Below are 26395 nucleotides of genomic sequence, written 5' to 3' on the forward strand. Positions count from 1 at the left end.
CTATTGTCGATTCTCGAACACATTTTACTTCCTAGTCTTTGAGGCTTCAGCAATGTGAAAAAACTTGAAAACATCTAGGACCATTGCTTGTTGAAAAGAACCTTGTGTGGAATGTTCTGTGTCAACAGTGAAACTCTCCAAGCTGCCTCCGTGGGACCCTAAAGCTTCAGCATCATGAAGACCCAGAGCATGCTCTTTTTGCATTTAGCTCAATGTATTCTTTTTTCTTGTTTTATTCAGCTGGAATGCTTACTGATTCCTCTGCAAACTTCTGAGACTGAGACCCTGAGGAACCCAGCTGGAGAATGCCGTCTGAATGCTGCCTCAGGTACACGCTGTATAATGTGTCCTTGCTTCGTGTCATGAGCCCGGACATTGTTGCGCTGCCCATTCCAGGACCCAGCACAGAGTAGGGGGGCTCAACACATATTTGAAGGAATAAACAAACTAGTCAGAGCTTTTGTGAATTTACTATGGTGGCACAAGGACTAACTGCTATGACCTAGTTACTGGTCAAACCTACGTATGTTTCGTGATTCTTTATATGACACTACTTTTTAAAATCTTTTTTTTATTTAGGATGCTCACCTCCCTCGAACAAAAAGCATATTACTATAAAGATATATAATTAGAAAAAGAACCAGAAAACTACATATATATGAATATTGTCCCCTTTAAAGTAATCCCTTTTAGGAGTACAATGCTTTATTCTCAAGTATTTCGTAGATATTTACTGAGTCAAGCACTCTGGTGCAGAGAATCCAGCTATGAATAAAACAGATACGGTTCCTGCCCTCTTATATGTGTATTCCATGAAGGAAACGCATACTAACAAATAATCACACCCGTAACAATGCAAATATAATTGTGAAAAGTACTCTGAAGGAAAAGTACAGGATGGAGAGAGGAAGGAAATGCCTTCCTGAGGAAGTGCTCTCTCAGCTGAGATCTGAAGGGGGAAAGCCCTGAGGCAGGAAGGAGCTTGGCACATTCCAGAAAGTGGGGGGCAGCCGATGAGAAAATGCATGAGGTTTGTTTGAATATTCTCACTGGCGGTAAATTTGAGTCATCCTCCAGGGAACAGTCAAAAGATCTTCAGAGCAAAGAATAAGAGATGTGATAAACTTGGGGAATATATAGTTTTTAAAGAATTCGGCCTGTCTGTTAAATCATGAGACCAGCTTCCTTCCTTACATGACTCTGAAGCTATTAGAGATGACTCCTTCCAGAAATGTGTTCAGAAATGGTGACATTGCTGTACCAGGTGTAACGCCTCTGCACTCCCCGTGTGAGTCTGTTGCTCTCCATCCGCGATGTTCAATGGAGGATGATTTTGCCACCAGCGCACGTTGTGCAATGTCTGAAAACATTTTTGCTTGTCACTGGGAGTAGGGGTACAATTGGCCAGGAATCCTGCTAAACATCTTATCAATGCATAGGACACCACCCCCCCCACCAAAAAATCGATCTAGCCAGAATGTCAGTGGTAGCAAGGCTGAGAAACCCTGCTCTAGATCTGGCATCCTGCCAGTATAGCACATGGAGACCATGGTATCTGTCTGCCGCCACCTCAGCCAAGTTGTTTATTTCTGGCTACCAAGATTAGTGTGCATTCTTAAAATGATTTTTTTGCTTTAAGTCTGCCATCCTTGTTTTTATTAATCAGCTCTCATCCCACCATCATCTGTCCTCCACAGCGGAATCATTTCTATAACGGTCTCCTTCTCTGCTTCAACCCAGAGCCCTCCCTTCCCACCTCTCAGACTCTGCCACTGTGTCATGTGGAATGTAGCAACATGATCATACACTCTGCTGTGTCATCTCCCTCCTCCCAGAAAGCTCTGTTCACATCCTACTTCACCCTGACCTGCTGTCCCCTGAAGACCACTTCCCTTGTAGCCTTCTCAAGTAGTGGTGCCATTATTTCCTCACATTTCAGGTATTTCAGGGATGCCTAGAGAGATTGTTATTACCTTGGGAAGTAATTTTGCTTCTAGATCATTACTCCTCAACGTGGTTGTTCAGGAAAGCCACAGCAACGAAACCAACAAAGACATGCTCTTCTGAAGGTGGTGTTCTTCATCTCTCTCACCTCTCCTCTTCCTACTGTGGTCAGGCTCATTGCCCCTCTTGTACTGAGCGCTGTGCACCTGGGTGCCATCTTCCTCCTCTTCATAAACCCCTTACAGCCTCCCAGGGTCCTTAGTGTCAGCATGGAAGATCTTTCCAACTTCATGGCCCTGAGACTCTCAGCCTGCTTATCTCCAAAGATTTTCTCTTTCAGCCACCTACTGCCATGGTCACACCTTTGTCCTTGTCATCCCCAGTAATTGCTCTATATCTGAAATCACTGCATCAGCCATATCACTCTTACCATGGCTGCCTGTCCTTCTAGCTTGGTGATGTACCTCTCCTCATCATGGTTATATTTTGACCTTACTGCATTGTCTCATCTACTGGACCTGCTACTTTCTACCAACTCACCAATCCTTTCTTTCCCTCATTTCCCTTCTTAACCAGTTTAGATTCTATCATTTCTTGAGAAGACCCTGAGGACTAAGATAAAAGTCCTGAACCCTTCCAACAGACTAATGGACCCTCTTTTGGCTAAAAACACCAAATTTTAAAGCACTTGGCATGGCAGGATGGGAGAGTGGTCATGTCTTGTTTATTTTCACCCCCAACATGTTACTAATCATTACTAGACTTTATCAGAGCCTGGCTTGAGAGAAACAAAAGGCCAGAAGATCCCTCCTTACTTCATCCGGCCACCCAGCGCCATCCTTCTGCTTTTATGGTTCAGAAATGTCAACTCTTCTGCACCGCGAAGAATATTTTCTTGATGGAAGACTGCCAGTTGCAGAGTAGTTTTGGGCTGTCCCCTGAGGATGTGTAGTTCATGGACTTGTGCTCTAAATTTTACTCTTTTATGTATAAGACCTAATTATAATTCATTTAAATGTTAAATCTCCACCCCAAATGAAAACATGGGTCATATGTTTCCATATGTCACTTACATGTAAACCTCATGCTCATGTGTATGGGTTTCCTCCATGAATATTCATGAACTTCTCCTATATCCTATTGAATATGTATACCCTGCCACCCCATCTAATATATATATCTACTTCTTTCTCTCCTTTGAAGCATGGGTTTATGGCTTTGGTGGGAGGCTTGCTTCCTGCCTGTAGGACACAATTCCCTTAAAAATAAAGCTCTCCTTTTAAATTTACTAACTCTGTGACTCTTTTACATTTGACAGTCCCAATCCAGATCAACCCAACTATTCATAGTTCCATGCCTACATTGTCTAGTGGAGACTGGTTCCACAATATCTTTAGATTCAACAAACCAAACAATGCTGAGTTTTAGTATGTGTTTCTGGTCCTCTTATTCCCTGCTACTCAAGCGACAGTCCTTTTCCACAACCAAGCCCAGTCCTGCTTCTGTGCTTTGAATCCCATCTTCCTTATCTTCTCAGCAGCCTGTGCCTACTGGTTGCCTCTTAGCTGTGTTCTTGAGACACAGCTGTGCTTCTGTAACCCACTCTGTGCAGATGAGTCACAGATTTACATCTCTAGCCAAGACTTCTTTTTGAGCTCCAGATCCATGAATCAAACTACATATTTGACATCTGTGCTTGGGTGTCTTAAACACAACTCACACTTAACATGTCCCAAACCAGATTCGTCATCTTTCTCTTCTGCAATTCTAATCCTCTTCCACTGGTTTCCTATTCTGAGACTATCAAATTGCATAAGCCAGAAATGTAGGTGTCTTCCTGGAAATCTCCTTCCCACTCACCTCCATATCTGGTCCATCACCATGGCCTGTAGATTTTCCCTCTAAATAGCTTTCATACCCATTCACCTCTCTGAAACTCTGTCCCTCATGCTCCCGTCCAAGGCCCAAGTCCATCACTCACCTGACTACAGCCACAGTCGAGGTCTGCCCTAGTCTGCTCTAGGCTCCTTGACTGCTCTCAGTACTGCAGCCTGAGTGACCTTTGCTGCGTCTTCCCATTGCCCTTAGGATAACCTGGACCAGAAGTCCTGCACAGGTGGGCTCTGGCCTCTGATGCTCACCTGTACCACGCTCTCCTTTGTCTTCAGGGTTCTGGCTGTTAACATTCCGTGGACACCGTAGAAGGGCCATGTTCTGTCTTGCCACAGGATCATAGCATTTGCTGTTCTCCTGCCTGAAAAACCTTCTCTTCCCTTTTTACTAGGGTAACATGGTCTCATTCTTCAGTCTGCAGCTCAGATATTATTTCTTCAGGAAGGCCAGATTATTTGATTAATGTGTAACTGCCCTGCTAAACTGAATGTTCTGTGAGGGCTGCTACCACATATGGTTTACTCAGCGTTTTATCCCCAGTACCTAGCACAATCCCTGGCACAGGTGTGTGTTGCGTGAATGAATGAGGGAAGGAAGGAAATAAAACTGTTCATTTATAATTAATTTCCTTTCTACGTAGCCCTCATTATTGCTTCATAATTCTCTAAACATATTAAATCTTCTTTGCTTATTATTATATTGCTATTGTTAGCATTCGTTTAAAAGTATTTATAAATTATAGTGTTCTATAAAAATAAAAGTAAGTTTTATTGAAGGATGTTTTAATTGCCTGCTCACTTAAACAGAATTTTAAAAATATTAATATATTTAATTTGTGTAAAAATATTTTGACTATATAATTGAAGTGATTAGGACACTTAATAGTTCACCCGTAGACTTAATTGAGATAATCATGCATAATTCTATTACAGTCAGATTTTTTTGTCCAGTCTTTTTCTTTTTGTGTAAAGTAGTCTATTTAAGAAATGAGGATTTTTGTGCTACTGGATTGTTTTTAATATGTAAGTATATAACACCTTATTGGTAGTTTTACTTGAAAACTACTTGCATACTTTTTGTATATCTCAGTAGAAGGTAAACATTAATATAGAAATTGACTTGAATTTTTAAATTTGAATGTAGATGTTTAAAACTGTATAGCTGTTTTGGAATTTACATCTTAAAAACTGACTGAACTCACTGAAAATTTATTCCATGAAAATGAGACCCTGTGGGTTTCTGTGACCAAAAAATGTTAACTCTGGGAACTCAAAGTAGTGATTTTCACTAAAGCAGTGATTCTGAGTAGAGCATACAATGCTATGAACATCATGCTCTGCATTTGATTTACTAGTTTTTGTGATCAATTCCAGAATGAAAGTTAAAGGCTTAAAGTCATGAATAGTCCTGTTCCTTGAGACCTCGTTTATTTATCTCCCCATTACTTAATACTGACATATGGCTAATCAAATGGTTGTTCCTTGGCATTACTAAAAAGCAGTCTGCTGCTCAGGGAGTCTGGGGCTTTCTGCTGTTGCACCAGGGCCTAGTCTGGGCCCTGCTAGATACAGGAACCACAGTCCTCATTGGCAGCCTGATGGGGGTCGCCTAAAGCCCTTACATAGTTCGGGTGGAAAGAAATAGAATGATATATCATACTGTGAACTTGTAGACTGTCCAATAGAACCATAATTAGGAAGCATATATATAATTTAAAATTTCAAGAAGCCACATTTAAAAAAAGGTAAAAAGAAACAGGTAAAATTAATTATAACAATACATTTTACTTAATATATCCCAAATATTAATATTATAAATTAAATGTGCAATTACTACAAAAACATTAATGCGATATTTTGCATTCTTTTCTTCATATCATGTCTTTGACATCCAGTGTGCATTTTATACTTATATCGCATCTCAATTTGGACTAGCCACATTTTGAGTTGCTCAGTAGCCACACATAGCTAGTGGCCACTGTATTGGACAATGCAGTTCTAGGGGATCCCTCAGAGAAAAGGGTATTGGGGTTGCATTGGGAAAACCAGGACATTGCATTCATCTATGAATTTTGAGGTGGCAGCATTGCTTCTATGGAAGACCTTTCCCATCTTTAGGATGACACTCAAATCTGTATTCCCTTAAGAAATGTGGCTCCTGCTTTATGTCTTTTTCCAATAATTTGGAAGTTTTAGGATATGGTTTTCCTTCCTTTTTCTTTGTTTCTTAAATAATGGAGGGACATTGCTCTAAGTTTGGAGGTTTAGTTTGCTAATTCAATGTATGTTATAGATGCCAAGGGAGCTGTTCGCAAGCATGTGTCTGCTCCCCATCTTAATTTAGATGTTGCACGTTATAGTCTTTGATTCATCTCCTCCTTGATTTATGATTATTGACTTGGTAAAATGGGCCTGTTGCCTTCCATCTGTGTTCTGTGGCCACATGTGCCTTAACATTTAGAAGGCTGAGGTCTTTCGCAGATTTACATCTGAGAGTTGAGTGGGAAGTTACTTTCAGAATACAATAATGATTTGTTGATTAATAAGCCTTTATTTCTTGCCAAATGTTGGAGTATTTGTTTCTGCTTTTAAGGATTCCTAACATATTGGTTCCAAAATATTTGGGATCTTGTGCCAAGTGTTGTCTTAAATATTTAGTGTGTTGTTTTCTTTAAGCTTGAATATTTCAAGCCCAGCTGAATGATCCTGTGAAATTGTGCAGCATTACTATTGTTTCAAAGCTGAGCCTTTTATTCTTTGCCAAATTTCAGTTTACAGCTGCTCTTTCCCTGGCAAGATTTATTCACGCTCAATAGACATCTAAAATGCAAATACTGATTCAGTCTTAATAATAAGGAGAGGAATTGTGGCACTATATTTGGAAAATGAGTAAGGAAACATTTTAAGGCAATTATTTTAATATATTCTGTTCCACTACAAATGAAACTTCAAAATACATTTATTTAACATTTAAGGTGATATAAAAGGAGAGAAAAGAAGTTTTGAAAGTTTCAAATACATTTTCTAAGGTTATAATAATTATGATCTATTTTCTGTCCTTAAACTTTTAGTTACAGTATGAAGATAAATGTTTTTGTAGCATGATTTCAAACATTTTGTATAATATCTCATGTTATGTTCATGTATATTATTCTGAAAGGCCAATTTTTAGATTAATTATACATAATAGAAATATAAAATTAATGGGGACTTTTGTGATCTTCCCCCCCCCCAAGCATAGATTTTTGAGATCTTTACAGATTACCTTTTTTTTTCTGTAAGCAGGAGGAGGAATTACATTACTGTATTCTTGGTGATATGTTCTCAAAATGCCTGATCTTGGACCTCAGTTTTCTTATTTGTAAAATAGAGGTAATAATAGTACCTGCCTTGTAGGGTTGTTGTGAAGACTAAATGAATAAATCATTTTAAATCACTAAGAATAGTTCATGGAACATGGTAAACACTATGTGGTTGTTAAATGTAAAAATGGCATCGTTTAGAAAAGATTTTTCAAAGACTATGCTAAAGCTTTGCTTAGTGATATAGTATTTCTGTGACTATTCTGTTTCTTCATTTCTTTAACTAACTGATACTAATTAATCTCCATTCTAGGCTTTGCATAGAATTTATAAAAAATTATATTTCTGAATGCAGTTTTCAATTACTGATTTTAAAAGTCTGCCATAGCTTGAGCCACTACATGAATATTCAATGACAGTAACCATTTTAAAACTCACTGCTGCATTTCAACAGAAAATAATCCTCCCACCTTCCCATGAGAACTTCCTATATCATCACCTTTTGTCAGTTTTCTTTTCTTTTCACAGTTCTGACATTTCTGATGCTCCCCAGTCAACACTATACAATAAAACTTGCTGCTGACCACATTTTGGCATTTCACGGGAAGCATTTGGTTAATGTTAAGGTGGTGATTTGTGTTTAACTGTAATTTACCAGCCAACTGGCACCACAGGCTGGGCAGAGCCCTGTCAGATAAACCAACCATGCAGACTAGGCTGGTGGCAAATCTCTGGCTCCCTGGGCAGCTCTTTCACGCTACAAGAGAGGGATCATCAGAGGGAGAGACAAGGCTTACTCATCCTTGTGATATCTTTACTCAGCTTTGAGTAGAGGCTGGTGGCCAGAAATAGAGCTCCATGGCCCTTGTTCTCATCCTGGGAGTACTCATTACAGGCACAGAGCAGCCATCTTAGTCCCACACCAGTTCTGAGATCTTAGAGCACTTTAGAGATTTTCCTTGATCTAAGCTGGAATTGTCCATGGCTGTCTATAAATTCAGTTACACTTTATGTTTATGGCATTACTTTAGAAAAATCTAGAGTTTCACGTAGGAGTTTTGAAAGGACCTAAGGATAAATAAATGTTTTAGGTTGGGATAGAGATTGAAGGGGTGAGTTTCACAATGGGTAAGTTTAGCAATCTCACAAAATAGAAAATAAAATAGAATTGTGTAGTCATTTACAAATCTAATATAATGATCACACATAGACATTGAAGGCTGACAATATGGATAAATTTTACTTTCAGCTTTCAATTTGTTTTCATTTACAATGGCATTTCTTTTGCTGTTCTTTTTGCATTGCGGTGCATAATTTCCCAAGTTTAATAATAAGCTGTTATGGTTTAATTGTCTTCTCCATGGAATGGTCACTTGCAGCCCTTTTTGTCCTAATGTCTGCTCAGTTTGCTTGTATTTATTAATGGAATATTGTGTCCTGTGGGAAGATGTGGTAAGGTACAAAGCTGGAGAAGGATTCAGAGTTAGAGAGGGCGTGACAGAGTGGGAAGGGTCACATGCACACGTGTCATGTGTTCAGACACACAGCTAAAGAAAGTCTTGCACTCACAGATGTTTCCACACTGAGGGGACCTGGGCCAATACGCAGACACAGACGGACACACAAACACAAATTCAGAAAGAGGGGCTCTAGCAGAAGAGAGCAAGAGCCTATGGGGGTGAGGAGAAGAGAGACCCAGAGAAAGGAGAACAAGAGAATGGTAGAGAGAAAGAAAGTGGGACGCAGGAAGGTCCTGCTCGTCCAGTGCACTGGAGTCCGTGTCACCTCCGTGGGTGCTGGGGAGGGAGAGAGCGTCGGGCGGAGGGGCTGGCGAAAGGAAGAACATTGACTTCATTGTTCTCCTTTGTAGTATTCAAGAAATGCTGACAGGCCAGAGGCTTTGCCACTCCGAATCTCACAATGACAGCGTCCTGGCAGCACTGAATCAGCAGAGGAGTGACGGCATCCTCTGCGACGTCACCTTGATCGCTGAGGAGCAGAAATTCCACGCTCACAAGGCGGTCCTGGCAGCATGCAGCGACTATTTCCGGGTAAGTCAGGGTAGTTTGTTTGATTCGTTCAAGGTATCAATAAACAGAGGATGACAGTGTTTCTGGAATTGTCTCTCAACCACAAAACAATTAGATGGTATCCCCAGAGTTGTGAATGTTGGGGGCCTGTGTTCTTGCCTGGGCAGAATGTGATCTGGGGCCTGTTGGGGTGCTCCCTGGGCTGGCCACCTGGATGTCCTTCTGCTGGACAGCAGACTTCCCCTCGCATCTGAGCCCAGGGGCCTTTGGCACTTGACCACCGTAAGAAAATGTGGCACCACAGTGCTCTGTATGGGGGTGTGGGCTGAGGCAGGGATATTTCTGGATTCAAGATCAGAAGAACCATCTGTAATACAATTTGTTAAAATAAAAATGTCTCTGAATACATGCAGCATTTCTGACTTTTTATTTTCTATACATGTTCTTAATGCTTTCTAATTATTTGCCCCAGGGACAGAGATGCAATTGGCCTAATGGACCATTATGGTTGACACATGTGGCTGAAGAAGACACATTAGCTTGTTTAGTAGAACTTTGGAGTTTGGTTCTCAACAGCCACTGATATGCGATGATAGATTGTTGCTTTTATGAAGATTAAAGTGTACAGTATGGTTATAGCTGACTAAATGCCACTTATTTAGCACTTCCTGTGATTCAGGTGTTGGACAAAGGACTTTGTATGCATATTTCAATCCTCACAACAACCCTTTGTACAAACATGTACATACTATTAAAATCACCATTTTGCATATAAGGAAACTGAATCTCAGAGGCTAAGGAATTTGTAATAACTCACAGGTTAAATAAAAAGTCACACAGTTCCTAAATGGCAGATCTGGGATTGAAATCCATGTCTGACTCTTAACCAGCATGCTATTCTACCTCTTATATGGATATAAGAAAGCAAAGCTGGACAAGTATTAACTGGAATTTTTTTAAATATTAATTTCTGAAAATATATATGATTTTAATTCTTATTTAATTTCTTTTTCCATGTTATTTCACTTAACTAGTGACTAGGTTATATTCTTGAAACATAACAATATGAATTTCTGTATAAATGAAAATATAAATTTAATCATGATTTTTTTTTTTTTTTTATTTCTCTCACCAAAGTCTCTAAATAATACAGAAACCAACTTAGGCTCATGGGAAATTTGTTGGTTGGTTTGCGTATTTCCAATAATAATCTTGTTTTTGATGTTTAAGAAATAATATCATCCACACTCAGTTGCCAACTAGCAGTCACGGAGAATTTTCCAAGATGCCAAACTATAAAAGAAAACCTTTTAAAAAAATTGTTTTAAATGTGTTAAAACTGAGTAATGTAGAGAATAAAGAAGCAATTGTTTGAAATATGTGTTTCTAAAATAAAAAGTAGAGATTTAATTCTAAACTGCAGAAATGAAGCAGAATATCTGTAATCTTTTAGTTCCATTAATATAATGATAGATTTTACACACTCTCACATTGTCAGGTATTAATCTTCCAGAAAGGTTATATTATTCAGAGGGGCTTTTGAATCAACAAAACACATTGGATTGTGTGCACATTATATAATGAGTTTTGTCTTTTTGTAGACCGTGAGATAGTCTTGGTGCTAGCATCTGTCCACTTAGGTCTCTGCCTATTGGGTTTGGAATTTAATTTTGGGAAATGGTTTGATTTGGTGCATGTGTTCATGTGTGTAAGAGAGAGGAGAGAGGATGTGAGTGAGTGCATACACGCGGGTGTGAGAAGCCGTTTCACTTCTTGGCATTTAACAGTCCTAGTTTCTCATCTCTTCCACCATAATGCCCCTCATACTCTGGTAGGTTGTGGACAGACAGTGCCTCCTTTATAATACCTATGCAATGGTCCCCAACCTTTTTGACACCAGGGACCAGTTTCCTGAAAGATAGTTTTTCCGTGGATGGGGTGGGGAGGGGAGTAGGGCCATTGCCACCTCAGCTCCATTTCCGATCATCAGGCGTTGGATTCTCGTGGGGAGTGTGCGGGTGTAGTTTGCAGTGGGGTTCATGCTCCTGTGAGGGACTGATGTCGCTGATCTGATGGGAGGCAGGGCTCGGGAAGTGATGGCAAGCAATGGGGACAGCTGTGGGTGTAGGTGGGGCCTCGCTCCCTTGCCCCCTCTTGCCTCCTACTGTGTGGCCCAGTTCCTGGCTTGCCACAGACTGGTGTCAGTTTGTGGCCCGGAAGTTGGCCTATATCATAAAGCCTGTGAAGAAAATTTTATTATTCGTATTTTGCAAGTGAGGAAACTAATGTGTTTTAAATAACTTGTCCAAGGACTGCCACATGTTAAGTAGAACAGCTGATTTTCACATACCTGTGTCCCTGAGTACTAAGTTTTCTCACTGCAGCTGTGTGCCCTGCTGGATTCATACATATATCCTTCAGTCTCACAAACTGCTTGTAAGATGAAAATTCAATGACTTGTGCACTGATTGTGGGGATGGAGAAACCAAAACAAAGTTGGGACAATTGACGCTTAACTCTTTTCTAGGCACTGTGCTAAGTGCTGGAGTTACAGTATTTAACCAGATATAGACCGAGCCCTATGGAGCTGGTAATGTAGATATTACACTGGAAGCAATCATTGCCTCGTACCCAGTATTTTTATTAGTTTTAGCTACATAACATACCACCCCAAAACTTAGAAGCCAAATAGTCCTTCTAGTGTGCCAGCTCAGTCGATCTTTGCTGGATTTACTCTTGCATCAGTGATTAACTAAGGGTTGGCTGGAGGCTAGAAGATCTAAGTTGGCCTTGTTTATATGTCTGGGGATTGGTACGCTGTTGGCTACTGAGCCATGCATTGCTCACAAACAGCTAGCCTAGACTTTTTCACATGGCAACTAAATTCTAAGAATGGTAGGAGGGCAAACCTCAACATACATGTTCTTTTTAAGCTGCTTTTTGTATAGTGTTTGCTGATATCTCTTTGGCCAAGCAAGTCACATGGCCAAGGCCAGAGTCAGCGAAAGAGGGTATACTAAAAGGCATGGATACGGGAAGGGAAAGAATCTATTGCCATTTTTGCAGCCTACCACTGTCAAAAACTGTCAAGCATCTGATTTTGTCCTACTTACAAGTTAACTAATTAGCTCACCACAGTATTATAGATGCTAGTAGAAGACATGAGACTCCTAAGTCAAAAACAAAGGACAGTTTGTTACTCACAACAATAGCAGTATCTTACTATCAGCATTTTTTTTCTCTGATCCCAGTTCCCACAGGATGACATGAAGAGGCCAGGTTGCATTACTGCACACAGAGTGGGTTGTGTTATAAGAGAGGATCATTGTGATTAAAGAGCCAGAATCTTTTATAATGGGTAGTAAACATGTCTGCCCTTTGCTCTGGCGGGAGACATTATTGTACTGGACAGTAAGCATGCCTGCCCTTTGCTCTGCAAACGGACACTAAATCTTCTAGGATTGTAAGCAAACCTGCCTTTTGCTCTGGAGGATTATAGAAACATCCTTAAAAAGAAAGTTCAGGACAGAGGATACTTGTCTCACTCACAATATATGCAGAAATGGAAGAGACCCCTGGAGAATTATCTCCCGTCAGCCACATGCCCTAAACTAGAATTAGGTTTGTTTTCTTTGTCCTGTGCTCTACTACACTGAAATACCTGGAAACAGTATCTTGTCTTAGTAATTGCTTTGTCTCTCACAACATTTTTAATGTTGCCTCATGCTTTATAATTGCTTAATAAGTATTTCTTAAGTGAATGAAGAAATACTTTCTAATTGTCAGAGAATTCCATGTATATTTCAATTCTTAAAATCCTAAACATGAAAAATATGTGAATTATGTGTGGATTTTTTTCCCTTCTACTGTGATCTGTTCAAGTTAATTAAGTACTTTGATGTAACTAGATTTGACTCTGTACTCGGATCCGGCAGTTTATTGTGAGGCTAAAGCAATTGTTGTTCTGATTCAGGGAAGGTGCGACTGCGAGAGTGAGAAAGCCCAAGCTTTGAGGTAAACTGTTCCTTTACATTGACCTGAGAGTTCGTATCAGTTTTTCTTGCTTAATATATAAATAATGAATAAGTGGCTGAGTACAAAGTAACTATGACTTCCTGTGATCATCACCATTTTAAAAGAAAGTGTAAAAACACATTCTTCAGCCAAGTGATAATGCTTTTGTTTTAAAAAAATAAAAATTTTAGGCTTAATTTCAGCAGTATGGAAGTGGCATGGTATTAGTCAAATCCCATAACTGAGTCAGACCAGGGACTTCTTTTATAAAAGTACAAAGTAGTGGTGGAAGGAAGAAGGGGATGAGCTTGGGAGTCAGATCTGAGTTTGAATTTAGCGCCAAGAACCGGATCTATCTGTTCACCATTGTTTCCCACAGTGCCTGGCAAGTAGTAGGTGCTGTTTTAATTAACATTTGTCAGGTTATCCGCCCTCCTCACTGTCTATTTTATGAGTGTGGGCAAGTCATCCTACTTCGATGAATCTGTGTTTTCCCATCTGTAAATTGGTGACCATAAGCACAGTTCTCAGGATGGGTTGGCATAGAGGTTTAAATGAGAGAAGGTATATACACTAAGCGCAGTATCTGACACACAGTAGACTTTCAGTAATGTTGCTGTTTCATTCCTTGTACTAACTTGGGATTTTTGGCCATGATCTGTCTGGGTGTTGGTATAAAGAAAGGTCAGTTCATCTTTAGGGTCAGCTGGTTGCAGGATCACCCATCTTTTGATGGGTCAGAATAACTTGTTGGTTTCATCCTTTCCCATCTTTTCATTTTTTAAATCTGACACCTCTCCTCTGTCTCTTTCTTATAACATTCTAGGAGCCATCTATTAATAATTTTTCTCCTCCTTTGGCTGTCCCTTTCCAAACCATGGTGCAGATGGCTGCGTGACTGACTTTCACTTCCTGCTTGGGTGTTCCACAGTGCCTCGCCGCCTGCCTGCCAGACCCCCAGAGTGGCACCATCTCAGCTTCATTCATTCTCCCCTTTGCTCCCCCATCTGATGTTGTAGCCACACTGTTCTCTAAACACACTTTGTTCCACCTCAAGGGCCTTTGCACTTCTCAGCTTTGCTAATGACCCTTCTTCCCACCTCTTACCTCCTGTTGTCCTCTCAGTCCACCCTGTCCATCTTCCAGGATTTATCATAACCAAGAAGCAAGATGTCCTTCATAAAGCCTTATCCTGACCACCCTCTGCCACCTTCCTATGTTCCTATGCAGGGTCCCTCTTATCTAAAATCTTAAAACTTTCAGCTGATCTCCCTCAAGGAATTAAAGATTACATACCATGTATTGCAGCCCCTTTACCAGTAATATCTGAAAGGGACAGTGACTAGCCAGGCACTAGGAAGTCCATCAAAGTACCGTTGAACACAATTGAATGAGGGAGTATTGAACCAGAGCTAACAGGAGACATTAGGTGCCTTGTGGGCTAGAGTGTGTGCAAGAGGTGGGAACGAGTCAGCCTCTTATCCCCCTTCCCTTAGAAGCCGCTCTGACAGTGGGGACACATAAGTTGCAGGGCCCCAGTGTGGGCAGCCCTGGGTTACAGACCACCCTGTAGCGTCTGGAAGCTGTCGTTTAGCATTTGCTTTCTCTCGCTTAAATCTCCATGAACGCCCACACTTTCTGGCCAGGGAAGCAGATGTCTTGACTGTCTAACATAGCTTCTTATATGTGTTGGTAAAGTGATTCAAATATGACATTTCGGAAAATTAAATATTTGAGCATCTTTTTCCGTTAGCGCCTGAGTGTGCTTCTGCCTATGTAATTTTTAGATTGGAAAGAAGTTCATAAAGCCCATGATAAAAATAAAAATCTGTGTCCTGTGTATTTTTATAATCATATATTCTCCAGTCACTATTTAATTGAAATGGCATAAAAGGCTATTAAATGAGTATATAATATATAATTAGAAATTTTTAAAAATTCAGTCAGCATTTGTTACGTTATCTACTATTTTCTAGACAGTGAATTCATAGTCTAGTAGGAGATACAGACAAATAAACAAATAACTGCTATATAGTATAATTGGTATGTGTGGTTTGAGGTGGTATTTTGGGCTCAAGCCTTGTTTTTATTCCCTTGTTCCCTCTTCAGCATTTTCATTAAAAACAATAATAATAATTGCCATTCTTATCACTGTGCATTTACTGTGCTCCAGACACTTATTCTAAATGTTTTATGTGTACGGACCCATTTAATCCTCTAAAGAAACCTAGGGATGGGTAGTATTATCATCTCCATTTTAAAAATAAAGAAAAGGAGGCCCAAATTTAAAAATTGACACTAGGGGCATGAAGAGCAGTTATGTAAGAGCTGATGATGGCCTGAGCTTGGCAAGGAGCAGATGGCTGGAGAGCAGAGGTATGTTTGAGGAGTGGGCCAGGGGAGGTAGAAGGGACAGGACACGCACAGCAGGCGGAGTCAGCAGGAGTTGTGACGCATGGCAAGGGAGAAGGAAGACTTAAGCGAGTGTGGCTCCTGGCTTGAGGGTCGGGGTCATGAGAGCAAGGCAGTGTTCATGCTGACCACAGGCCTGAGGCCCGGAGGGGCTGGGGAAGGAGCAGGCACAAAGCGTTTTTAAGGAAGCTGTGCCATCAAGGGCAGGTATGAGGAAGGCTGTGTGTATGAAGATGTTTCTGGAAGTCCTTCTTGAGGGCTGGGCCAGTGTCTCTTTTGCTGTTCTGATCTTTGCATCTTTAAAGCCCACAGCAGTGCCCAGCCCACCACAGACCCTCTGTCTTCATTCTCCCTGTTGCTATCTGATTGGAACAGTTTTTTGCTGTGTCATATGGGTGGGCCCTCACCAATCCCCTCCACAGAATTTTCCCCCAAAGCACACTCATGTATATGCTATCTGTTTAACATATTAGTTTGTCTTATCTCCTGAAAAAGTCTCCTGTAAAGATTTGAAGGGAAGAGCACTGCTGACTTTAAAACGTGTAAATCAAATCATTGTTAGGTTATGCTGTCTCCTATTTGATTGTTTTCTATACTCTTCATTAACGTTTCTAATTCTCAGAAATCACGTGTGGAGACACATGGTGTTTATTACATAAACGATAAGCGGCAGCATAGCGTTGACAGTTATTTTGCTAACAGCCCCCCACACTGCAGCTCCTGCCTTTATTCCTAGCCTGCTTCTCAACCTCCCTTGAGGTTGCTTCCAGTAAATTATCTTTTGCTTAAAAAGTAAAATTAATAAAATGAATGTACTTTGTAAACCATCAAATGCTATATGAATATTCAAGACTTTTAGTAGTGAGTTTTTGTCTTTCTTTCGGTCATCCATGCTGTAGCTTTCTTCTGGGCACATTCTGAGCAGTTGCTGGGCTTGATGCTGTAATTAGGATCCACTCACTTGATCTGCAGTAATGTTGTCACAGTCTGATTAAAACAGTCCTCAAAAATTAAATTTTAGCTGGGAATAATGTACATCTAATCTCCTTTTCAGAAAAAAAAACACATAAAAAATAGTAAAATAACTAAAAGTCCCTCAGTACATAGAATGATTGTTTTTGGTTTAGCTTTTTGATGATTACTGTGAGCATATAAATATCTACTACTGTCCCAAATAGCAAAGGATTGTTCTGCAGTTATTTAATTGGTGCATGAATGTCACTAAAATTAAATCTCGTGATGTTCAATATTTTCCATAGTCAATTTTACACTGGCCTGTCCTGTGATTAATTACTTTGCTTGAGGCCAAACAAGCACTACTGAGTCTGTTATTATCGGGTGTTTATGCGGAAAACAGCAGCATTGCTAATTCTGGCATATTTGCACATTGTTGTCTTTCCTTTCTCTGACTTCTGTATTTCACATATTGATCACAGAGGAACCAGAGTATCATTCTTACAGTATATTTAAATTATGTGTTATATGGTAAACTCATGATTGAACATGATTAAATTAACATTCAATTTTATAAAACCTATTTGTAGAAATCATTAAGAAGTAGAACAGTGTCTATTAGGAATTAAAGAGTATGGCTAGAGAATGAGGTTTTATTCAGCTTTGAAGACATTATTAAGACCCTGAGAGGAAGAAGGAAAAAAAAAACTTAAGGAAGCTTCTCATGGGCAGATTAACAAGGCTATGAGAAAGTTATTCAAATGTATGCTGCTTTAAAAAAGTTTATTTCCTTTTTTATTTGAGTTTTGATAGCAGAAACATCAAGGAAATAATATATTTGCAGATTGTCATCTCTTTTCACCACATTTGGTAGAATTTTGAAATAAACAATTCCTGACAATAGAAAAAGGTAAAAATCCAGGTAATTAGGACAATTTTATCACTGTGTATTTTCTTTCTGATGGTAAATTTATTATACTCTATGCAGCTGTAAAATAATTTACCTCTAATATTTTATATCTTAAATATTTTTTAAACATCTGCATTTTAATTTTTTAGATTTTAATTGGTATTGAATATTTTATTTTATTTAATATTTTAATACAGTAGCTATTGCTTACTTCATGAATAAATGTGCTTCTTTATTACATTTCTTAATGTGATAAGAACAAAGAAGCTGCATGGTGGATAATAGAGCCAAATGGTACACGTAATTCACCATTGTCTCAATCCCATAGACATATACTGAGCATCTACTCATGCAAAAAAATTTGTGCCGGATGATGCAAGGGTCACCAAAGCATCACCACTGGAGCTTCTGTACAGAGATGATGGTTGAAACCTTAGGAACATATGAGATTGTATATGAAGAGGGAAAGAAGAGCAGGGAAAAAGATGTCTGTGATCAGAACCTAAAGGATGCCTTTACTCAGATGGCAGAAAAAGAATGGGAAGATGGCCAAAGGCACAAAGAAGGAAGAGTCAAAGACGTATGAACGTAACCAGGGTGTACATTTTAATCAAATCCAGATAAGGATTTTCCACATCCAGATAAGGAAAGTGTTTGAAGAGATTGCTGTATACTGTTGAAGATCAGAGAGGATTCAGAAAAATTCAGGAAGGTGGTTTCTTAAAGTGTTGGGAAAGGAAGCCTAACTCTCTAGGGGGTGATATATAAAACTACTCAAAGTATGGTCCATGTACCAGTGCCAGTCTGCAAAATGCTTAACTCTCCACACTGATAAGCTACAGTACGTATATCAGCTATATCATGACACAGTGTATTAGTTCACATGGCAAATTTTTTTTTGCAGGAAGTCTTTCTCAAGGAAGTATGTAGTGAGTTCATTTGTGTTCTGGTAAGGGTTTCTGATCTTGTCCTGGATGCTTAAGTAGCAGTTCACAGACAACCTTCTTTGAGAATCACTGGTACAAATAATATGCAATATAGTTAGGTATATGATTCCATTTTTAGATATAATCTATAGTTTCATTGTTAGGTAATATAAATTATGATATAATATCTATTGGAAATACTTTTGCCACTTTCCAGACATCAAATGAAATTTTTGAGAATTTTTTCTTTCTAATAATTCCTGTCACTATTATTTTTGGATATATGCCATCCATTATTTTTATTCTAATTACTTGAAAACATTCTCTCAAAAATATTGCACATAATTGCCAAAGCATAGAGCAACCAAGATGTCCTTCAGTAGGTGAATAGGTAACTTTTGATACATCCAGACAGTGGAATATTAGTGATAAAAAGAAATGAGCTATTGAGCCATGAAAAAACATGGGGGAAACTTGAATTCATACTACTAAGAGAAAGAAGCCAGTCTGAAAAGGCTACATGCTGCATGATGCCAACTGTATGATATTCTGGAAAAAGCAAAACTATGGAGACAGTAAAAGATCAGTGGTTGCCAGGGGTGGGGGGGATAATGGATGGAACTCAGGGAATTTTTAAGACAGTGAAACTCTTCTGTGTGATATTGTAAGGGCGGATACGTGTCATCATACATTTGTCAAAACCCATAGAATGTACAACATCAAGAGTAAACCCTAGTGTAAACTATGGATTTTGGTTGAAAATGATGCTTTAATGTAACTTCATCGATTTGCCATCCTGCTGGGGCATGTTGACAGTGGAGGAGGCTGTGTTTGAGGAGGGGGAAGGAACTATGGGCAACTCTTTGTACTTTCTGCTCAGTTTTGCTGTGAACCTAAAACTGTTCTAAGAAATAAAATTTATTAGTTAAATTTTTTTAAATGAAAGAAAATATATTGTAGGTACCTCACAGCTGTCTCATAATTATTTTATTGTTTTCAAGAAAGGTGACCTCCCAGTGGAGTATCTTTTTTTCCCCCCTTAACATTGAGCAATTAGGTTGTGAAAACAGAACATTGAGGAACAGACAGCTTTAATACAATAAAGTCATTGTCAGTCAGGTCTTAGTTTCAAAGTTGAGCGATTCTAAGAATAATAGTAGTAGTAGGTAGTTTTGGATGGAGAGTAGCTCTCTAAAGATAACCTGATGGGCTCTTGTGTTAAAGGGCATTGCCATTCATTCCGACAACATGTTAAGCACCTGCATATGCAGGGTGTTGTACTGATGTGGTAGCAGGAAAGAAAAATCAATAGGATGCTGAATGAGTCTGGGTTCTCCAAAGAAACAGAGCCAAATAGGAATAGATGATAGATAGATAGGTATAAGCAATTAGCTTACATGATTATGGGGGCTGAGAAGTCCTTGGATCTACATTTGGCAAGCCAGAGACCCAGGAGAGCTAATGATGCGGTTGAAGTGAAGTATGCAGCCCTGAGAACCAGGAGGGCTGCTGGTGTCGGTTCCAGTCAGAGTCTGAGTCCAAAGGTAGGTGGAGAACAATGTTCCAACTTCATGACAGGCAGAGAGAAAGAATTCTTCTTTACTTAGCCTTTTAATCTATTCAGGCCTTCAACTGATTGGATGAAGCCCATCCACATTAGGGAAGACAATCTGCTTTACTCGGGCTACTGATTCAAATGTGAATGTCATCCAGAAAGGCTATCGCACTCAGGAATAACATTTAACCAAATATCTGGGCATCCGCTGGCCCAGTCAAGTTAACATATAATGATCACAGACATTCTCTGCCCTCGAAGAATGTACAGTTTGTAGAAAAGATAAAACATACTGACATGATAATTCAAGGCAGAATGACATAGGAGCATGTAATCTGAATCTCAGCCTTTTAGAAAGCCAGGTTTTTATATGAGCTCTGATCTTCCTCTGATGCTCTAATCCCATATGTCATTCCTCTGTGATACCTTCTCTCTTGGCAGTTTCCTGCATCCTAACTCTCCAGTCTCTCCTCTGGGACCCTCGCACTCTGTACATATCTCACTTAATTTGCTTTCTCTTTCATTCATTAATTAATGTAATCATTCATTCATTCAACTGTGTTCAGAATGGATTTGAATTCATTTATTCAAACGTGTTGACTGCCCTCTATGTGCCAGGCACTGTTCTAGAGTGTGAGGATATAGCAACGTATGCATTACCTTACAGTAGATACAGCAAGGTATACACCAGACAAATTCCTTGCCCTTATGGCATTTCCATTCTAGTTGGAAAAGAATGACTATAAACCAATAGATAGATAAATACGAAGTTTGTCTAATGGGCTTAAAAGCTTTGAAGGACAACAGAGTAGGGTGAGGTGGGCGGTGCTGGTCGTAGTCGTGAGAATTACTGCTTTTTAACGGGACAGGCTGGAGAGGCCCCACTGGTAAGGAGCAGACACATACCATCTGGTGAAGAACGTTCCTGGTAGTGTGAACGGCACAGACAAAGGCCTGAGGTTTGAGGAACTAGGAGTGTTTGTGATCAGCAAGGAGGCTGGAGGGAGAAAGGAGTGAGAGGAGTGAGCCAGCAGGGCGACTAGAAGGGTGTGAGGCCGGGTCACGTGTGACACCCTGTGTAGGCCTGTGGTTAGGGTTTTGTTTTTTACTTTTAGTGAGATGGGAACACCTTGGATGATTTTGATAGAAATGTGACATATTCTGAGTTATGTTTTGAAAAGATCATCTGTCAGGGGCTGGGAATGGTGAGAACTATTGGGTGCATTTTGGATGAGGGGCCCATGGAATTTGTTGGTGAACTGGTGGTGGGATGTGAGGGAAAGAGGTGTCGAGACTGACTCTAAGGCATTTGCCTAAGGCACTGGAGGGATGAAGTTATCATTTACTGCATTGGGAAGACTAGTTTTGCACTCACTGGGGTGTGTTAATGACAAACTATGGGCTCTGCACATCTAGCCACTTGTGTACCTACAGTTTCTCCCACAAGGTGGAGAGTTACCTGAGGGAGAAGATTTTAGTTTTCTGGACAGGATCTTGCTCACTTGTTGTTCTCCATCACAGCCCCTTCTATATGCACAGTGAGTGTTCGAGGCATGTACGTGTTGACTTTAATGCAGAGAGGGTGCTGGTTAACAGCAGTCTGCGGTCCAGGTAGGGTAGTATGCAGAGCTGTGTTTCTGGTTTCCATATTGACTTCCCCCCACTTTGCTTATTAGTCTTATCACTGGTAGTACTATTGGTGCGGAGTGGGGTGTTATGCTTGGTTCTGGAATTGTACAAAGGTCTTTCTTTGGTCTCTGTGGGAGTGTAGCATCCAGTGAACAGTCAACATTTCTGTGTGTAAGACATTGTGCCAGTCCAAGAACTTGTCTGAAAACACTATCTGGAAGCCCCTTCTAGTCTGACGGGCCAAAGCATGCACACTTCAACAGCAAAATGAGAGTGCCAGAATAGCAACAATAATAATAATATCTACCAACAAACTCCCATTTGATTCTTAAAAGAGCCCTTTAGGTAGATGTTTTTATCCTCAATGTATAGGTTAAGAAACCAGGCTCATGGTAGTAACTAACTTACATAGTTTTATATATTTAGGGGCCAGTTACCTGAGGGGAAAAAGAGAATTTTTTTCACTCTCCTATAGGATCTAGCAAAGTGCCTTGAATATATATCAAAATTAATGTTTTTCCTGAATGAATTAGTGAATAAATGAATGATTTTGAAGGACAAAAAACAAAAACAAAAACAAAAAAAAACAAACCCACATTGGTTTGGAGTTACCTGGGAGGTTTCTTGAAAGAGGAGGCCCTTACCCACCCAGAAAAGTTCTGGGAGGGCTTTCCAGGCAGGGGAGGAGTTAGGGTAATCCTGGAGGCAGAGGGCAAGCAGAAGAGAGTAGAGATAGTATAGTTTATCCTATTTTGCAGCAACTGTTGTACCGGTGAGTTACTTATTCACTCTCATTTTGTTCTGACATTAACCAGATGTGAGAGCTATTCCCCCTTACCGGTATAAGAAATTTAAGACTGAAAGAGGTTGAGAAGCGTCCTAAAGTCTGGTGGTTATTAAGTTATGGAGGGATGATGCAGACCCAAGGCTGGTACTTCCAAAGCCTGTGTTTTGTCATGTTGTTTCCCACCATGACTCATGTAGTTCTGTGCCCCCTACCCCACTGGGAAAGTGAGGAGGAAAGTGAGGAGTCCTGCCATGAGCTGTATCTTGGTCAGTTAACCCTGAAAGCACCCAGGTTTAGAGGAACTGCCTGACCTCTTTGGAGGTGCTGTGCTCTTGATTCCGTGACATGCTTCTGTGGTACCTCCTGGTTGCCTTTAATAATTTTACTTTAAAATATTTCAGGGAAAAAGCTTAATTTAAAAAATATAAATAATATAGCTTAAGAGCAAACAAGAATATATTTTGAACGCTATAAAGAGACCACATTTTTAAAAGAGACTTAATTAGGGAGGCAGTACAGTTTTAGACTGAGACCAATCTGGTTTATAACATCTCTGTTCAAATATTTTCTGGCCATATTTTATGTCCTTGGGCAAGTGGCTTAATATCTCTAAGTTTTATTTGCTTTTCCAATTGTAAAGGGAGGTAAATTGTCACTACGTGGACCTGATGTGAAAATTAAATGAGATAATGAACGTCTGGTGCAAACCAAGTGTCTAAGACATGCTACGTGCTAAATTGATGACTTACTATTAATAGTATTGGTGATGGTATTTATTTTTCTTTTTTCTTTCTTTTTAATTCCTAATGTTGAGCTCTTTGTTTTGGGTTTTTTTTTAATTCCAAAATATTAAGGGGGTATAAATTTTTTGGTTACATGGATTGCTTTTGTAATGCTTGAGTCTAAAAATGCTATATTTATTTTTCAAGTGCAGGAGAGCAGAGTTTGGGTTTTTAAACCAAAATTCTGTTAGGAAATGACATTTTTTAAGGCTGTCCAGCAAGATAGTTTTCACCAATTTGTCTATATTTTATATTTCAAGATTTCTGTATTTTGAAATAATTTTTTCCAAGGTTCTACTTTTCAGATGTCAATGTTTGATCTTTTGAGTACATTCCCAGCTCTCCAGCTGCCCCAAACTCTCTTCACTATTGCTTCTTTAGGATTTACTGGCCATGCCATTGCTTCTGCTTTCATTTACAATTCAGCGTTGTTATAAACATAATTTTAAATGTTTAGAAAGTTGTATATGGGATTTAAAAAATGCAAGTGAGATGTTCCCTTACTTTATATGTTATGAAAGGGAGAATTGGTATGTGCTTTGTTGTCGTCATATGCGTTTACTGTTTTGAACTAACTTGTTTACCACTTTGGATTCCCTATTTGGTGGAAGTGTAATGGGATCTTGCTGGACAGTAGAAGGGAAGGCTACTTATATTTCATGCTCACACCCACCAAAGCCTTAGACTGTTTCATATTTAAGAGTAATTTAAAAAGTGTGTGAGGGACTTCTTGACCTTAATTCTAGGGTCTTAAAAATATATGTGGAGATTATAGTTTGGAGGTAATTTGCATTCCCCTTGAAAGAGCTTTGATACTAGTTCTTGGAAGTGAAGGGCATTGTTAGGGAGAAGGCCTCACACAAACAGAGGTTGCTGTGTCCCTAGCTTGCAGGCTGCAGGACTGAGGACTTCTATTCAGCCTCATACAAAGGAAGGCAAAATGAAATTGCCCAAATAAGCTACTGGCTTTTGCCCTAGACTTGGAGGAAAAGAAAGGATCAGGCAGTGGTTTAAATCAGAAAAGTGAGTGTACAGGAAAATATTTAAGGATGCCCTATGCCATGTTCCTGGTTCATTGCAGATTATCAATCATTGGAAGCTGGTAGAAGCAATGGTAGCAACAGCAGAATGGGTAGAGAGGTAGGGGCAGCAGTTACAGCAGCAATGGTGCTTGGCTCTGGCAGGGCTGGTGGAGCAGGGGTGGTGGAATGAGAAGAGTCAGGCCTTGTACGTATGTCTGTCTCTCCCTTCACCCCTCATCCTTACTGAATAGTCAGCCTTGGGCTTTGCACGTAATAGATGCAGCAAATATTTTTGAAACATTTATGAACATCACCCAAATCATTACAGAATATTTTGTAAATTAAGAGTTCCATAAAGTGCATTGTTTCCCTTATTTCTGATTATCTGTCATCATGTTATCTTAGACACAGAAGAATTTATGCCTCATCTTTTCTCAATTCTATATGTGTATGAGTGAAGAAAGTACTACAAAATTGTTTTCCTGAAGAAAAAAATACTTGCTAATATCCTGCTGTGTTTTATATTTTGGTTCTAATATTGAGAAACAAATACCCAAATGACCTCAAATCTTGCTACTTAGGGAAGGAAGTAGCAGTTATTTTTAGATCTAAGGAAAAGACCTAGAAGAATAAAGGCCACATTCCCCTATATATCTTACTAGGTTTTTTTTTTTTTCCCTAAGCAGCAAAGCAGTTACTAGTTTCACTGAGCCTTTTGGATAACAAATTAGAAATTTGGGATGTACCAAGCTTACTATTCTTTACTGGACAATCTCCAGCAAGGCACAGCAAATATTGGTAGATGTGTGGAGGTATTTTCTAAACCTTAACACTTACACTTGGTATACACAGCAGCGTGCTCAGGGGAAGATTTTATTTCTAGCAGAGCATTATTGTATCATGGGTGGGAGTGGGAGGAGGGGCAGTATTAGGACACTGTGTATTATCATACATGCCATGATTTATTTCACTGCTAGGTAATTTATCTCTTGTCTGGCCAGGTCCACATTAAATTCCATTAGGTCAGCACTTGAGGTCATATAAAAAAATAGGATAGGAGACATGTTCTTCTTTGAATGCTACAAGAGATGGTTGCTAAAAATAATAGGAACCATATATTCTAGGCCAAAGTCAGTTTCAAGAAGCTGTTTGATAAATCACCTAGAGAAACCTAGTGAATTATGTCTTAATGGTTGGAACGAGATAAGCTTTCTAATAGTGATAAGAATTATTAATTACTCTTTGCATAGTATATGTGTGGTTGGAGCAAATCTCAAAGCTATAGTGAAAAGAAATTTGGGGCTTTTTACATAATGAATGAAAAAAGTCACTTTAAAAGGGCAAGTAAAAGTCTTAAATGATGAAAATATTGAATTTCCTTGCCACAATCTTTAAAAACTCTATAAACTCATCTAAAACCCCAACTCACTGAAATGAGCCAAATAGATATATATTCAGAGTGATCTTTTGTCTTGAATTAAAATTAAGCACCAGAGTCATCGCAAACTAATCTCCTAGTTATGTAAATATTAAAATAAAATTATTTGAAATTTCTTAGTGAAAAAGGACATTGATGGTACAAGGATAGAACAGAAAATGCATGCATTTCTTACTAAGGAAATAATGATTGTTATTCAAGCTGCAAAGCCTAAATGTAGAAGGAAGGGAAGGGAAGGGAAATTGTCGTTTATTAAACATCTTTGTTTGCTAGCCTTAGTGCTAGGTGTATTCACATTTGTTACTTTGTTTAATCTCCCAATAATCCTTAGAGGTAGATGTTATAACAACTTTATAGATGATGAAATTGAGCTTGCTAAACATTGAGTAATTTTTTTTTACCCCCCCCCCCCCCCCCCGCTTTTTTTTTTTTGAGACAGAGTCTCACTCTGTTGCCCGGGCTAGAGTGCCCTGGCGTCAACCTAGCTCACAGCAACCTCAAACTCCTGGGCTCAAGCGATCCTACTGCCTCAGCCTCCCGAGTAGCTGGGACTACAGGCATGCACCACCATGCCTGGCTAATTTTTTTCTGTGTATATTTTTAGTTGTCCATATAATTTGTTTCTATTTTTAGTAGAGACGGGGTCTCGCTCTTGCTCAGGGTGGTCTCGAACTCCTGAGCTCAAACGATCCACCCGCCTCGGCCTCTCAGAGTGCTAGGATTACAGGCGTGAGCCACCGTGCCCGATCAGTAATTTTTTTTTTAAATCATACAACTGCTGAATATTGGAGTCTAAAC

General features: G+C 39.5%; 1 protein-coding gene across 12 annotated transcripts in view; it reads left to right on the forward strand.

Annotated features, from left to right (window-relative positions):
• The first annotated feature begins 305 nt into the window (after nt 1-305).
• Nucleotides 306-26395, forward strand: part of KLHL32 (kelch like family member 32) — a 139098-nt gene continuing 113008 nt past the window's right edge. For 8 of the 12 annotated variants that reach the window (XM_069487975.1, XM_069487981.1, XM_069487979.1 and 5 more), the window contains exons 1-2: nt 306-328; nt 9009-9189. In XM_069487975.1, the coding sequence (XP_069344076.1) occupies nt 306-328; nt 9009-9189 (204 nt within the window). Of the gene's footprint in view, nt 329-9008; nt 9190-24207; nt 24278-26395 lie in introns of those variants that run through there. The other 4 variants (XM_069487978.1, XM_069487984.1, XM_069487986.1 and 1 more) reach the window with 1 other exon arrangement.

The sequence above is a fragment of the Eulemur rufifrons genome, chromosome 15, assembly GCF_041146395.1.
Source record: "Eulemur rufifrons isolate Redbay chromosome 15, OSU_ERuf_1, whole genome shotgun sequence".
Classification (NCBI taxonomy): Eukaryota; Metazoa; Chordata; class Mammalia; order Primates; family Lemuridae; genus Eulemur; species Eulemur rufifrons.